Source organism: Lottia gigantea, assembly GCF_000327385.1.
Source record: "Lottia gigantea unplaced genomic scaffold LOTGIsca_90, whole genome shotgun sequence".
NCBI lineage: Eukaryota > Metazoa > Mollusca > Gastropoda > Lottiidae > Lottia > Lottia gigantea.
The window spans coordinates 913,161-930,168 of NW_008710951.1; the positions used below are offsets into that span (position 1 = coordinate 913,161).

General features: G+C 33.6%; 3 protein-coding genes across 3 annotated transcripts in view; all 3 read left to right on the forward strand.

The window, feature by feature from the left end:
* Nucleotides 1-499, forward strand: part of LOTGIDRAFT_169914 (hypothetical protein) — a gene marked incomplete at both ends in the record, with an annotated part of 3,009 nt that extends 2,510 nt beyond the window's left edge. Inside the window, 2 exons of the mRNA XM_009068535.1 lie at nt 189-267; nt 455-499. Of these exons, the coding sequence (XP_009066783.1) occupies nt 189-267; nt 455-499 (124 nt within the window). The remainder of the gene's footprint in view (nt 1-188; nt 268-454) is intronic.
* A 2,670-nt stretch (nt 500-3,169) lies between these two features.
* Nucleotides 3,170-11,504, forward strand: LOTGIDRAFT_169915 (hypothetical protein; the record flags this gene model as incomplete). The annotated part of the gene is made up of 9 exons (XM_009068536.1): nt 3,170-3,236; nt 3,791-4,096; nt 4,809-4,878; nt 5,149-5,298; nt 6,991-7,079; nt 9,356-9,682; nt 10,431-10,706; nt 10,883-10,961; nt 11,276-11,504. 9 exons carry the CDS (start codon nt 3,170-3,172, stop codon nt 11,502-11,504), a joined length of 1,593 nt encoding a protein of 530 aa, XP_009066784.1.
* A 1,445-nt stretch (nt 11,505-12,949) lies between these two features.
* LOTGIDRAFT_169916 (hypothetical protein) lies at nt 12,950-16,770 on the forward strand (the record flags this gene model as incomplete). Its single annotated transcript, XM_009068537.1, has 4 exons — nt 12,950-13,016; nt 15,855-16,055; nt 16,197-16,275; nt 16,593-16,770. 4 exons carry the CDS (start codon nt 12,950-12,952, stop codon nt 16,768-16,770), a joined length of 525 nt encoding a protein of 174 aa, XP_009066785.1.
* Between the last annotated feature and the right edge of the window lie 238 nt (nt 16,771-17,008).

Consider the following 17,008-nt stretch of genomic DNA (forward strand, 5'->3'; position numbering starts at 1 on the left):
CCCCCCCCCCCCCCCCCCCTCACCTGATGTTCCTATAAACTCCACTGTGCTTGTTCGGAATTGCTTAACATATTTCGTTTAACAAAAAATAATATGGATAGTTCGAGGTTAAGGGAAGAATGAGTGATAAGGTTATTTATTTATATAGTCTGTATGATCTTATCATATGCATAATCTGTTTTTTTCAGATATCATAATAGGCGTATCTCTTGGTTGCGTGGTTGGAAGCATTGTCATCGTAGTTCTGTTTGTTGTAATTATTCACCAGTAAGTGTTGATGGTTTTCGCAATGAAATTGCATGTGAGCCACGGTGTAATCCGGGTTCGTATTTTGAAAGTTCAAGATTCAGACAAGAATTTTTGATGTTCAAAATTAAATTTTACACACGATTGCCTTTGTTAACTCTGAGGACTTCTTTATAACCATTTAACGTATTGCTTTCGTACATTTCAGTATAAGAAAGAAGAAGAAGATGATGAAGAAGAAAACATCCGATGACGACATAATATATCACTCACCGCATGTTTATTCAAATGATATCCACATTTATGCAGACTTCGGCAGAGAAACAAACTTGTCTCGAAGGACAGAGGAGCCTTCTGTCAGTTTCCACAAAGTTCAGGATTAACTCTCAACAGACTGAATTGGCTACAACCTTCGATATTAAACAATTATGTACATTAACCATCTCATCTTATCTCAAGAACAAGAAGTTGCAAGAACAAGAAGTTGCTGTTATTATGGATCTTAGATTTTACACATTGGACGAATATTATTGAATTTGAAGCAATAATTATTTCGTTTAAAACATTATTTTTTCCTTTGTGAGCCCTATTTTGAAAATACTTTCTTACCGATTATAAATCCAAATTTAATAGTTTTCGTTCCGTTTTTTACAATCTGTTATACACATTCCGTGTATTAGGACACAATACTAATCTGACATGGGACAGAACGACTAATTTTTATGTGTGTATGTTTGTAAATAGTAAATTATTTTGTTTAATTTTTAATTCAAATTGTCTGTTATAATGGACAAAACGGAAAATGAAATAGTTGTTATGCTTCTGTCCAGTTATTTCAGCAGCCAATAAGTGATCAAATGTTTTACTTCCAATTAACCAATCATAAAATAATAACATTCTAAACCTGGTTTTAAATTGAGTATTTATAAGTATTTTGTGCAATCGTAAGACGAAAAAAAAGTTATGACGTCAATTATGACCATTCTCGCTGTAATTGCCTCTATGAATTTCTCGAGAAAATGGTTTAGATAACCAGTATTGTCACTATCAGTAACTTAGTAACTTGGTGTGGAAATATACCAATAACGGTTTTGATCTTAATGCTGTCGTGACTATCTCCATGGCGAACAAGGTTGGGGAATTTTGTTCTAAAAAGTATACTGCACAACTGATATGGCATGCCGCAATCCTCTACAGTTTCTACAAAGTTGAATCTGTGAAATTCATTTACTTCCGGTATACAGCAGTGATTTGTCAAGTGATAGTAATATTGCGACCTAAATATAGTCCTTAAATTTAGAGACTTTGGGAGATAAACCTGGCACATACTTATGTATTTAATGCATATTGGTTATCCTATTATACATTTTATTATCATTTTGGATCCGTATCTTACGAAGTTTTTGTTTTTATTGACTTTTTTTTAAAAACACTGATAGTCCCAAACGACCAGTCTCTAATGTTATATCTACAAGAATCGCGTGATCACGTGACGATATTGGCATATTTCCGGTAAATAATGGCTGCCATTCATTAACGTGCAGAGCCGTAGCGTAACTTTCACCATAGCTCTATGCTTTCACGGTAGTCCATTTGTTGATGTGGGGCTCTACTAGCTCATTTTTTAAATACGCTTATATACAGAAAGAGCAATATATCTCACTGTTTGTGTAAATTAGCTGTCTGTCGTATCGTTTTCACTGTTCTGAAACCACTCTAAAGACAGTTACCAATTCGACCGAGATATCCAGCGATTGTCACTATCTAATCAATATCTGTTTGGCGGGTTCCGTCAGCTGCTTCTATCCTAGTTTACAAACCGGATCTTTATGTTAAATCAATTCATCCAAATTGACCCAGTTGTTATGGCCTTTCGAATGTCCAGCTTGGATTATTGAGTTCGTCATGGGTCGTGATTTATTATTGATTTAGTCAAGTTTTTAGTCTCTGTCAGTTAACGGTAATCGATTCATTTTTGATGTATATATATAATTTTCAAAATAGACCTACTATCCTCGTTAAACGAAATCAGTAATTTTTACGGCATGACAATTGGATTATGGATTCCATATTATAGTGAAGTGTGGTATTGTATGAAAAACTAAAGAATTTTGGAATACTGTATACATGTACAACCTTTGCATATAGAGTAAAATGCCGTTGTTTTTATCGTTGTCTGCAAAAGTTCCAATCTAAACCCGTATGATTATGAGGTGAACTAGAACCAACATCCTTATGACTTCGGTACACGAGGTCTGAACGACCTTATCTTGTATTTTTACACTACATTAAGGTATAGCAAGATCATGTTCATACGAAACTACGTATGGTTCTTATATGGAAATATCACACACGAACATAGTCCAAAGCCATTTCGAATCACTAGCTCGACTTAATACTTCAGCAACACCTTCAAATAACATTAAAGCCAAGTGATTTTGCTGAAATATTACAGACTTCTTAAAAATTCGACTCATTAAGTCAAGGTAGAGATTCAAAATGGTTGTGAACTACGTTCGTGTGTTTTTCCATCTAAGAACCACATGTAGTTTCATATGGATCATGTTTAGACCAGAATAGATTATACATGTCTGCTTGGAAATTGATATCAAAGCTTAATGACTTACGCTCTGCATGGATTGAAATGTACAATAGTAGCCTAACGTTACTAAAGACAGGGAAGTGATTTCGAGAAATGCAATATTTTAAAACAGTTTAGAAATAACGTGTATTTGTAACGTTTTGAAGTGACGAAGTCTCCAGTAATCAAAAGTATTGGCTATTTTGATTGTGTTTTAAGGTCCAATGTTCCAAATAAGAGCCTGGGTAAGATAGGTAGGCTACCCAATACTATGATGTCTGTTATATATGTTATATTTACTGAAAACATTATTTGTGATGAAGTCATGTGGAAATCGTAATAATGATAATGATAGCATCAATGAACATTATCGTAGTGTTATGTTTATGTTGGGCATGTACTGAATCAAGTAAGTATCTTGTCTTTGATATAACAATTTTTTGACTTAAATGCTTCGAAGACGAAAAATCAATGATGCAAGCTAACTGACGCTACAGGAATATCATTTTACATACATTTCCTTTTTGGAAACAACCGTCTACCATTTTAACTGTTTTAACACTTTACTAAAGTCGGATATGACGTTACTTTCCTCTAATTTGTTGTATACGGAGACGTAAAATCGGAATAAGCATTCTACAAGATAGAATAGGAATAAGCGTGGAGATAAGTGTATTTTCATCATCGCAATATTCCCATAGCATCAGTAAGCTTATATCATTGATTTTTCGTTTGTGATTCAATTAATGGAAAATGGAAAAAAACACCTTTAAAATTGGCTTTGACAGCAACTGTATGAAACAACACATTAATTAGGTTCAGATCATAGCTCTTTGAGAGCAAATCAATCAAGCTTTCCTCTAATTAAAACATAGGTTATCCACAATAATTATTTTGTTCATCAAATTTAACACTTATAGATACACAAAACCTGTGATTACAATTTATATTTTTATATTTTAGCTATGATGGTGTGTAAAAATCAAACAGAGATGACTAATTTAACAAGTTTACAATTACCACACACTTGTAATGATTGTTCCTGCTCTGTAACCTCAGCTTCTGGAAAGTTAATAACATTATCAATAGAAAGGATATTCAGCATCAGTTGTTTTGTTGTTGTCTATAACAACAGTACTGAGCATTTTCATACTGGTAACACTACAATTTTTAATTATACACTGGAAGGAGTAGGAAAAGTCATCTTGAAATCAGTAGATTGTCAGAATACGTCAAGATCAACTATATTACTTAGTTCACAGGATGGAGGTTGGTGCACAATTTTTTCTTTTGGTGGGGCGGACGTGAGGATTTCTCAACCTGAAGGTTGTAATATTACCCAAACCGACAGGAATATGACTGGTAGAACTGTAAATGTTCAGTACCCAATTAGCTTGTTTCGCTTTGTGCATGAGCCCAGTAACCCTCTGAACCGACACTAATAACGGCCATTATCTATTTTTTTTTATTAGATATGAATATAAGCTGTAATCGTATACATGCGGATAATAATCACAATTGTACTACAGTGGAAGAGACTACAAATGTAGTAAAAAATAGTGCAATCGGTAGAAAAATATGTAAGTGTGAGATTTATATTTTCAGTGTTATTCCATTCAGTTCGTCACACTCGATGAATGATCATTTCTGCGGAGGGTTTCTGGTGGTAATGGTATTTTTATAAAATGTGGTTTGTTATTTGCGCCAATTGTAGCAATACTGGGTTTTGTTAGTGCCAATGATAAATCTTTTTTGCCAGCAGTATCGTGTGGAAATATCACCAACATCAGATATTAGGATTTTGAACATTACCAATTTCACATGATGGATCATAAGAAAGTTTCAACAACTGTCTTTTTTTTCTTCCAAAGACAGTTATTGTTCCTTGCAGAATAAACAATACAAACACCATTCTACCAAATAAGACATCTCAATCGAAACCAAACGTTTTGGATTGATTGCTGTGTTTTTTTATTTACAGATGTAAGAATCCTGGGTGGTTTGATTGGAGGTGCTATTTGGATTATCTCCCTAATTGTGATGGTTTTATGGTAAGGTTTGTTTCTTTTGTTACCATAATTAATAAGTCCCAACCATTATATAAGGGATCCAACATGTAGAATAAAAGATGAATATTTTTCCCAGAAGTTAACACATCGCTTGCTGTCCTAGAAATAGAAAAATTTCTTCACCATTCCTTCTCCACTCACCTGTTGTCTTTATTTAAAACGTCTTCGACTATTATAGCTTATTAATGCTGACAGAAAAATTATATTTTGCAACGAGAAATCAAGTCATAATATTTGTTGTTTCTATTCCAGTATTGTAAATCATAAAGAAAGCAATTCGCGGTCCAGTAGTTACAGAAAAAATTCTCTTGGAAGCTCAAGTTACGGCGAGCATTCCAGTGATAGACGTACTAGTTCAGTAACCACTCTAACAGAACAGATTGAAAGTATCCCCAATGACGTGTAAGAAGGAGGTGATAGTTTATTTACAGACCAAAAATGGGACGAAACCATTCCCTTTCACAGAAGGAAGCGATGGTATTGTGAAAAATATGAGCGAACAAAATTCAACAAAACCTTGCTTTACTTTGTGAAATACATGTATTAACGCCAATCCCAATGATATCTTCAACGGCTAGTCCACAAGAACTATATGACCAGTTCAAAATAATTTATGCTTGAAATTTATACGTAATGCATGTAATACTTTTCCAAATGAATAATATACTCTTTATAAATTAAAAAAATGATTAGGATTAAGAACAGTTTTTCCATATCCTTTTATAAAGTAAATGGTTCTAAAAATTTCACATTTGAAAATGTCCAGATAGCTGTAAAAGAGGATTTCTCCTGTCCTACAATGTTATATTTTATATAAAAAAGAAGGCTCTACCTGTTTCAGATTTTCTGGATATATGACAACATTTCATCAACATAGTCATGTCTCTTGCATTGATATACCGTAGCATTATTGTTACATATCTGGTTCAGCGAGCAGTTCAACAAGGTTGATATGAATAAAATCCGTACAAGCAAACAATTCCAGTAACCAAAAAAGTATTTGAAACCAATCAAATTGTGTTTCGGTTTCGATATCATCCCACACTTCTTTATTTACCGAAGATTCGGGTTTTACATGAGATGCTTTGATTGGTTTAAAATACTACATTTGAGACAGGCCTTTGGTAGAAAACATTTAAGATTACAATAATTATAGACAACTTTAAAACTTAATTTTAATGAGATGGAAGGGTATACTTGGTAAAGGTTGTAATGTCATCCTAAGAATCAAATTACTTGTTACACAGTGACTTGTATATAAAAATAGACCAATATAATACATGAAATCTGAAAAAATCATTAACCGTGAATTTCCTTATAAAATGAAACTCGTCACTTAGTTCCTTCTCTTCAAATCATTGAACCATGTAGAGAGGCAGGATAGAGTTTGCTCGGTGGTAAGTTAATACTAAATCCCCTCAACCCTTTCACGCACGCAGCACATCATCCACTATATAAGGTTTTCCCAACAAACGGGGTCTTTTTCTTCTGACACTACTCCAGCGGACAACTGTCAAAATATCCACCAGAGGCTGGAATAGAGGCAGATGTTTCGGACTATCTTGTATGAGCTAGAGTTACGTAGTGCATGTACAATATTTGGTTACAGTATTAGGAATACATTGGTAAGAATTTAATCATTTTGTAAATCTTGCTATCAACGTATCTCAGTCTGCAGAAGTACTATAATTACATAATCCCTTAAACATACCTCTGACTAGAAATTTCACTTTTTATATAATATTTCGTTTACAAGTTTATTCCAAGGTTTATTAAGGTCTAAAAGATAAAGTAGTAATGACATCGCTGTACAATACTTTGATTTATCAAGTCTTTAACCGCTCTTCAAATTGAGAGTCTTATAAAGACGACTCGTTCAATAGGAACGCTAAAACTTTGATGGTTAGCTATGAATACTATTGCTGATTATTTTAGCGGAAGAATTCCCGTTTTTTTTCAGTCCCAAGGTTTAATTAACTTCCGAAAATGGCGAACTTCTCCCTTTAAAACAATTCTTTTGTCAATGTGTCGTAAAAGGTTGTAAGAATTTGTATTCCAGAAATCCGACTTCGAATATTGATGTTGCTATTATAGGTTTCGTCGGAAAAGAAAGGAGAAGAATGAGATGTACTCTCCTCCTACAACTAGAGAAGAAGATCATGCGTATGCCACCATAACTCCAGGTACTGGGGTCGAGGACCGTAATACCACAGAGGAGACTGCACACACCTCCAATAATACCAGTTCCATGGGAGAAGACAGAACAAAGAACAATCCATCGGTCACTTACCAAAATGTAACAAACAATCCGTATTTACATGTTATCTAACGGTATAGAATATATTGGAACTCTGTTTGAAAAGCTCAATATATGTACCAATAATAATATTACCTTTGTGAATACTCCGATAGATGTCTATGTTACAAGCCAAATCGCACAGTGACATCATAAATGTGTTATTCCAGTAGCTGATCAAGTCCTGGCTCGTGTGATGCAAGCTCCGTGGTACTCATCTTATAAGGATTTAGTAGCGTAAGAGATTTTTCTGTTGGTCTACTGGACTTATACGGTTTTCTCTTTGTTACCTCTACACCACCACTGTGTTGAAACGTGTACATTATTGCTAACGGCAAAGTACTATATAAAAAATCCTCTATATTATTGCCATTACGTCGTAAACCGTCATTATTTTATTTTTTTGATGACACAAACGATAAAACTTATCGAAAATATTTCATGAGTTATTGCCCTTTTCTTTCAAACTTTTTACTATGTTTAATTTCCTGGCTGATTTTGACGAAACCTTGTGAATAATCGAAAATATAAATATACTTGAATTATATCAAACATGAGCTGTAGCCAATGTTTTGGAAAGCATGGTTGATTTTCTGCCTCGTAATCACAAAAGGATGCACAATACCCAAGGGTGAACCCTATTGAATATCATGAAAATTCAAAAATATGAAATAGAATATTGAATGATATTAAGGTGTTAAGCTCTCGATGAAATAAAAATAACATAGTTTTACTTCCTTCATTTTGGCTTGCAAGCTATCTTTTGATGAATCGTAAGTAAAATTAAATGAATGGAGTTTAACGTCATACTTTTCTGCACCTTGTGGGCTAATGAAGACGGGTTTCGTGAATAGTAGTGGTATCTTAAATTAAACGCTACGTAGCGAGATTCATAAAAAAGAAAAGAAATTGTAAAGTTTGAATTATGTCCCTTTATTAGTGGGTGACGTTATCTTGCTGTTTTTTTTAAATACATTAAAATAAAAAAAAATGAACGACCGACGCAACCATTACCTGGCTTTAATATTTCAACCTAGATAGATAAACATAATATTAAGGCACAGTGTTTCCCACCAATTGTAGAAACACCTTAACATTACCTTTAAATATGTATATCGAACTAGGAAGTTATATTCATGTAATATAGACTACGTTTATTCATAATTTCATCTGTACAAACCTGTTCTGTTGTGTGAATATATTTATGTATTGGAGTACGATACTAATTATTGTGATAAATAGAATGTGGCTGCTAGCTGAGGAAGGAAGGGGAATTTGAAAACATGATTTTGATATTGTTGCTGTCCAGTTTGACTATTATAACTGGTGAGTTTAAATCTTGTCACATGATAATAAACCGCGTTTATATTTACACATCGATAAAATTCACCTACACTTATATTCATGAAATAACACTATTAATGTTTCTAAATACACTCTTATGACATGGTGAATTATACGTGTATACATATTTACCCAGAAGCATACTGTATTGAACCTAACCTTGTTTAGTTTGTGTAAAGTCACAAGAACTTACAAAAATACCATCTCCATTATTTCATACAATTGTATAGGCTACAAAACAAAAAGCTCAAAACAGCAAACGGTGCACACACAAAAAAAGAAAAAAAGTGGTTGAAATGTTAATACGGTAGATTGGACAGAAAATGGTATATTTTCATGCCATGAGATGCCCCTGACTAATCGCTGCTGACCCTTGCACCCGAAAACGATTATGAAAGTGGTATACAAGAGCAGTACAAGTCCTCCCAATGTATATCTCAGTCTAATAGAATGCAAGATACCCCAAAATAGATAACATCCAATCTTGTATTCTAATTTATTTTAAAAGGTTTATATATTTCTTACCCACTTTTAGTAGCTTTTATGGACTTTAAGGTATCTCGGTACATTTGACAACTTTGTGTGACGTATAATTTCTGTCTACCCAAAATATCGTTGAAATATCTAGATTTATGTTTCCTGGCACATTCCGGAGAAGAACATTTCGTTGGTCACTCTTTGAAGTATCCACAATGACAGGATTGGTTGTTGATCAGATCTGAACAGATCGTGTTTCAGAGAACTTCCATATAACTATGCCTCTGTGAAAGATACAATAACTTTTATGAAATCAGATCAATTTGTATTTGATTATTCCAGGTGGACCAGTTTCAATGTGTAAAAATGACACATACACTGCTACCAATTATCAACTGAATAGACTACATTATGATCCTATAAATTGTACCTGTTTATTGAAATCTACAGAACAAACTTTTACTCAGGTTTATTTTAACATGACCTCCATATCAGGCTGTGGATATAAACTCGGATTTTACTTCAATACAAAATTTGCTTTTGTTTCGTGTTATTCTTCTACCTCCTTATTTCATACTATAACATCAGAGACAATCAAATTAAATCTAGAACGATATCATAGGAACAGTGAAATGACAACATTTATCATTAATATCATTTCAATGCCAGGTAAGTTCGTTCAATGAACAAACGGTAAACATGTGACAACAAGGTTATCTTATCAGCAAAATTGTGTTCAACTTATTGACACAATGGCACAGTAGCCAGTAATTGGAGAGCAGTAATTGTTATTGCATGTACCTATGTAACAACGAAAATAGTTCAACACATCTAGAAATAAAGACCCTGAATGTATCATTGGGCTCATATCTTAGCTGCAGGAACGACACTTGGAGATAAGAAACTACTATTGTCTGAGACAAGTGAAGAGTTTTTAAAATTTTTTAATTTTTATGAGAATTGGAATAGCAGCCTCAAACTAGTACTGTTTGTCTTAGAATGTTATTTCGTTGACAAAATATAAACATGAGCACATAATTATGTCTTCAAAATTTTTAACAGTGGACAATTTTCAGAGTTTTTTTGGTTGAAATTTATAGGAGTGAAATGAACTAACATTACTATTTTGACGCTGATATTCCAATTCTCATAAAGATATAGAAACAATTCAAAAAACTTTTTGATTCGCTCAGACAATAGTACTTATATTCGAGTTTAGATGATAGGTCAAATTGTGTTACTTATATTCATAGATACATGAATCTAAAGTAGTGGTGATGCCCTTACATTCAGCATGAGATTAAACCATGATAAAATTATCATTTGATACAGAGAAAGAGAGCCACTGTTGGATAAATCGACCAGTTCGACTTGAATTTTAATTTTTAATTCATTCAATTCCGTTTTAATATTTTAGAGACAAATCTTACGTTGTCATGTTTCGTACCGACATTAGAAAGTTCCTCTACACAGCTACCTACTACAATCATTACTTCGATACCTACTACACCAATACCAACCAATTTTCAGTCTAAAACAATGGTGTCAAATACATCGACTGAAAGCACTCAACTTCAACAAGTAACATCAAAATCATCAAGTTCTCATCAACAGAATATCATTATAACAACCAATTCAGATGAACAAACAACACTGAATACAGAACAACTGAAACATAAATCGCCAGAAAACGGTAACCCTCTATTTACTATACAACTGTGAAAAGACTCTAAACCGACATCACCTATTGGGAAATAAAACTATATATGTAGACAAAAAATTCCTTTTTTCCATGCATCCAGTGGAGAATTTAGGCCCGTAATGCGCCCAACCTTTCGAGCAAGTATAATATACATCTATCAATTTCAGATGGTACAGTAGGAATAGCAGTTGGTTGTTTTGTTGGTGGAATAGTATTTGGTATTGTAGCAGTATTAGGATTACAATGGTATGAATTTTATCAGTTTGCAAAACTAGTCAAATATTTGCTACCAACGTAGTTAGCATTGTCTATGTGCTCAAAAATTGATTGCACTACGACGGCCCAACGAGCACAGCCTTTATCACATGGGGGTTCGGTTTATTGCTCTATTCGAACGACTTGACGCGTGTCACTGGCCAGCCACTCCGGTCTGCATCACCAACAGGGAAAACCTGGCGCTCAAATAATAGATAGTTCTTTTTATGTCTTTCAGACAATTTCATCGCCAATATGTGTCGTATTTGAAATAAGTAGTCTAGAACATCCAATTGCTGTTTTAGGTTTCGTAAGAAACGAAATGAGAAGAATGAGATGTACTCTACTTCTACAATTAGAGAAGAAGATCATGGGTATACCAGTATAACACCTAGTAGTGGAGTCATCGGGAATACACGTACAGTAGAAGAGACTGCTATAGGAGAAGCACTAGAAGCCCCTAATTCCACAGGAGAAAACAGAACAAGCAATCCTACGGTCACTTACCAAAATATATCACTGAACGCTTCTTAACTATATCTTTATTTTAATTAAAGTAAAATACTATTTTGGCGTCACCCATGCAGTCCGTCAGCCTTCCGTCAATACTTAAACAATAGAAGGAATAATTCTTAAAAAATCATTCGTATGAGTTATTGCCCTTGTTCTTTGTTTTTAATTTTTCCTGACTGACCAAACTTTGAGAAATTATTTATTATCACCCAAGGATTAACCTTATCAACAAAGAAGGAAAATATTTGAGTTGAGTTCTTTCCCTTGTTCTTCAAAACACGTTCAATTTTTAACTGGTAAATATTGAAAAAGGCACAATATTATAGATAGATAGTAATGAAATTTAGGGAAATTGTATATCATGAATCGAGAAGGGATTCAAAAATTTGAAAAAATCGAAAAATATTTAATGAGTTACTGTCCTTGTTATCGAAAGGGGGTTGTTTCTAGTTTGTAAACATTTTAGAGGACAATTCATGGGAGATTAGGACGGAATTATCTCGTAAGAAAGAATTGAAAACCAAGCAAAACAATTTGAATGAAGTGTATGATTGAAGGTTGAATATTTCATACCGGTGATTGTTACTGTTCTGCCAAATGTTCTGTCAGAACTTTCATAATGCCAGATAATAGATTTTATGCAAAATGGACGGTGATCTCTATATAGTAATCACTTGGTGTCCAATTATGTTTGTTTCAGTTGTTATAGGAAGGTCCAGTGTAAGTTAGTTAACTAAACAGGGTTCTTTTTATGATTTTATTGTAGGTCTAAAACAAACAAAAAACTCAAACATGTACACAGAAAAAACAATTATCTAGAATAAAAAAATATAAAAAAATAAGAACTATTGTAAATTCTCCATAAAGATGACATCGAGATCGTTCGTACTAATACACGTTTTCTCTGGGTCCGTTGCCAATTAGAACAACAAATTGTACCACGGTCAACATACACGTGATGTTTATGTACGTAAATATACTTGTGGAGTGAACCAATTCAGACAAACAGATCTCATCTTTTGACATGTGCTTGAATGGTATAGCCTTGATAAGCATTATTCCAGCAGAGGTGATGGTCGGAAGTACCGACATCAAAAGAACGATTATGATAATGGAATGGTTTGATAACGAAGACCAGGGTGTGCAGGTTTAAATAAAAAATCCGGTACCTAAAGATGGAAAAGGAGCAGATTAGTGTAGTTTGTGGGTCGTATCCGAATTTCATTAGTTGCATAGCCAAAATTTGTTTCGTTTCGTTTCAATATAATTTTGTGAATTTTTCTTTTTGTCATCATAAATGACGCTTACACGTTTGTTACACTAATTCACTTTTGTTTTTCAAGATTAAATTTGACGTATTGCAAATGAAAAGATACAGTATTAAAGTAGGAAACCAAAAGAATATTTCCTTTTCGAACGGAAGATAACCAACTTTTAAAATTAATTGAAATCAATCTTAATTCAGGATGGTAATGGTTTATCGTACCCAGTTATTTTTCATCATATTTTTTTCGTGTTCTGTCGCGGCTTCAGGTAAGTAGACTTATTATCATTTATCGAATACCTCAATACCATGATATCAACTGTTCGGTTGTGTCTGTTTAAGTACTTTTGTTTTGGGGTGTCGTATTAAGCTTGGAATACAGGTTTAAGACATCAGGGCAAATTAAATCTGCCATTGCTTATTTTTCTTGTTCTTGTAATTGATGTTTCTAACGAATAAATCAAGTACTCTTGAGTGCTAAGATTGTGTGAGGATGTAGAAAAGCTTGGGGATTAAATTGACTGAAATGCGATTGAAAAAGCTAAAAATAGATTTCTGACTAGAATAGATTGTGATAATCTAGCCACATTCTCGTATAACAAATTGTTAGCCAAACCATGTTTAAAAGACATATTTGTAAGTTAGGAATAATGTAATTAGATACACTGTGTATTTAGAAAATAAAAAACATCGTCTTTTCCCTAGAAACATAACCATTGAAATTTAAAACCTTTCGGTTGGTATTTGGCTGTTTTGGTAATGTTCGGCTGTAAAAAGTCACACATGGAAATGGAAATTCTGAGACCTGATTATGTTTATTAAGTGACTTTTCACAATCATTAGAATACCTCTGCTTTCGATTTATATAAGTTTTAGCCGTTCAATAATGGAATACATATATAAATAAATGAAAATAAGGGAACCGAACTTTAAGGGCAAGTCCTCCGATTTGAAAATTATAGTAACTAACAAAAAACTTTAAATTCCGTGTCTTTCAGGGTTCCATAGTCACAATTATTAATGGCTATAACAATCACACGTTTGTCACAACCAATAAATATGTCCAATTGCCCTCCACTGTATAATCTGAACAATAATGGCCAAATTCATCAGGACACATTCAGAATAAATGCATTTTTCTAAATTGTTGGAGTTGTAGGGCTTTTTAAGATTTGTAAAGTCAATAATTTTAAAAGAATTATAACAAAACTAAAACATTTTAGGAATTGCAGGACGGTCAGCCCTTTTAATTGATAAATTGAATCTTCCGACAGTCTAAAATCTTAATTAAGACAAAAAGTTCGTTCTGCATTTTATCAGCCTTTATTTTTAATATAGCTACTTCACTTAGGGTCTACCGACAGCCCTCTTGAACGTTCTATAAATTAACTTTTAGACCTAACCAGATAAACACCGCGTTACATTATGCCAGCGCTGGAAAGGGTAGAAATTTGATTTGCTAAAGCAGACGTCACTGATAAAATATAATAAAATGGAAGCTGATGAAAAAAGGAAAGAATGTTTAATTAGAATGTTCTGTCAATAGAAAACGTTCGATCTGTCCAAACTGCATTATTTTGCATTTACCCATGTCCAAAATTTTATCGACCTAATCAAGATTTTCTTAAGCTGTTGTCTTGCCTGGTCTGGCCTGCCATCGTCTGGAGGTGCTGATCTGGGTTGCATGGAGTTATAACGTTGCCAAAATTGCCGATGTTGTTGCAACTGTAAAATATCAATGTCGTCAAGACGACGGAATAGTACGGAAATTTATAAATGTGCATGAGCAATAAATTCTTCCTGACGGTTAATGACGGTAATAAAGGAAGTTACTCTAAACTTTAAGATAAAGAAATTTAACAAGTACGATCTTAAAAGTTTTCAATTTTAGTTTCCTTGTGCATGAGCCATGAAAGTGGGCATTGGAAGACACTCGTGGTAATATTATTTTCGTTAGTACCGACCTTGACCGTCAGGAAGAATTTATTACTAACGCATATTTATAAATTTCCGTAGATTTCCGCTTTCTTTTTACGTATGCAAATGAATACGTCATCATTCCATATAAGGTATATGTTCGATTATGTAAAGTTTTTTATGCAAAGTGTATGATGCAAAGTGTCTAATGCAAAGTGTAAAATGTTATCTGCATTCATGTAGCATTTCATTGGATTTTAGAGAATACTTATACATTTTGGATTTTTACATATCGACAATTAAACTTTGCAGCATTGACAAATGCATTTTGTAATGACAACATTGGTATTTTTAGCTGGAACAGAATCAACAATGTTGGCAACGTTATACCTCCATATAGCTGGAACCATTATGAGGTTTTATCCAGATCATTGTGAGCACAATTTTCTTTTTAGATTCCATGGTATCCATCTGTCAAAATTTCACAACTGTTGCGACAAAGTTTCTTTTGGGTAGATCTAAATCTGATTTTGCCGACTGTACCTGCACACTTGCATCTACAAATAATAAGACAAATAAAGTAAAAGTGAGTAACGCTCCATTAGATGGCTGTCAGTATAGACTTCTAGTTGAATATGAAGGACGGCACTCCTACTATTCTTGTGATACTAAGAAGTCTTGGACTACAACTGTTACCATGGTCACAGAGATTTTTAATTTCAAAGTAGAACCATACAAACCAACAAATGATGGAGTTAAGTTTACTTCAAATATCACGTCATTATCAGGTTATTATATTTGTTTTTTTACGAAATATAATTGAGCCCTTCCTTTCGTCCATTCATAAGGCGTATTAAGCTCGTGTTACAATGGCCATAAAATATATGCAAATATATGCGAATGTCTTTTGTGACCCCAAGCCGATATGCACTATTTATTTTAAAGATGGGACTGAGTTTACTTTGAATATCACGTCATCATCAGGTAACCCCATATGACCATATAGAACGTGTATTATAACGGAATTCAACAAACCTATTGTGCAGTGCGAAAGGGGTATAAATATTACAGAGATTCATATCATTGATATTTTTATTTCATATCATTTAAAATTAGATACATATTATACATTGAACACGTCGACACCCAAACAAATGACGTTATGATACTAAATCTCTAATTCTCTTCAGATGCTAATCTAACATTGACTTGCTTTAAACCAACACTAACAACAACAAAACAGCAGCTTTCTACTTCAACATCAACCCAGCAGCCTTCTTCTACAACATCAACCCATCAGCCTACATCTACAACACAATGGACATCATCTACCACAACACTTCCATCAACTACTAATACAACCAATGGATTAGTTGTAACTGACACTGCAGGTATACAAATACTTTTGCATATCAGTCTTTTTATGTTTATTATGAGGAATCAGTCATAATTGGTAAAGTATTTCATAATAAAAAAGGTGTCTAGAAGAGTAAGGATTCGATGCGATTGAACATTTATTGTATTATATTTAGTTATTACGTATGGTATTGGTATTGGTTGTTTTACTGGAGGAATAATAGTTGGTGTTGTATGTCTCCTTGGAATCATACGGTAATATAATTGAGTTTATATACGTGCATATTCATCTTTTTTAGACCCGATCCTCGGTAGATTGAAGCCTGCAGGTTTCCGACATTTTTGCAAAAGTGCAGCCGAAATATGATCGGGTACTATCGAGACAGAAAAATAATCTTTGTGAAATGGGGGTATAAGTAAATAAACACTCGTACGAAACTCCATAGCTTCGCTGATTGATCCAAAAAGAACATCTAAGGTTTTCCAGACTACAAGCTATCGCGGAAGGTGTGAGTATCAGTTCAAATTTGCGTTTACACATAAAAATCAAGAAACTATGTTACTCTTTCTAGGTTTAGACGAAGTCGAAAAGAAGAGAAGAACATCTACTCAACTACATTCAGAAATGAACAAGAACTTCATACATACGCAGAGGCCGGTAATACAGAAAACCCTGAAAACAGAACTAAAAATGCTTACATTGGTCCACAAGTTCCACATGAGTCTGTTTATGAAAATATATCCAAATAACAATGTTTACATTATGAAAGCTACTTGCTGTGGATATTCTAATGTTATGTAATCGTCTAGCTATATGCATTGAGTCTTTATGACTACAAGAACAATATAGTTTTAACCAGTGGTGGCGCCAGTGGGAAAAGAAGGGGATGCGCGCTAGAAAACTGGTTTGCACCCCCCTAATTTGCACTGAAGGTACACACCTATTGGAAGTTGTTGTGTTCCAAATTTCAGCTTCCTATCTTGAAAA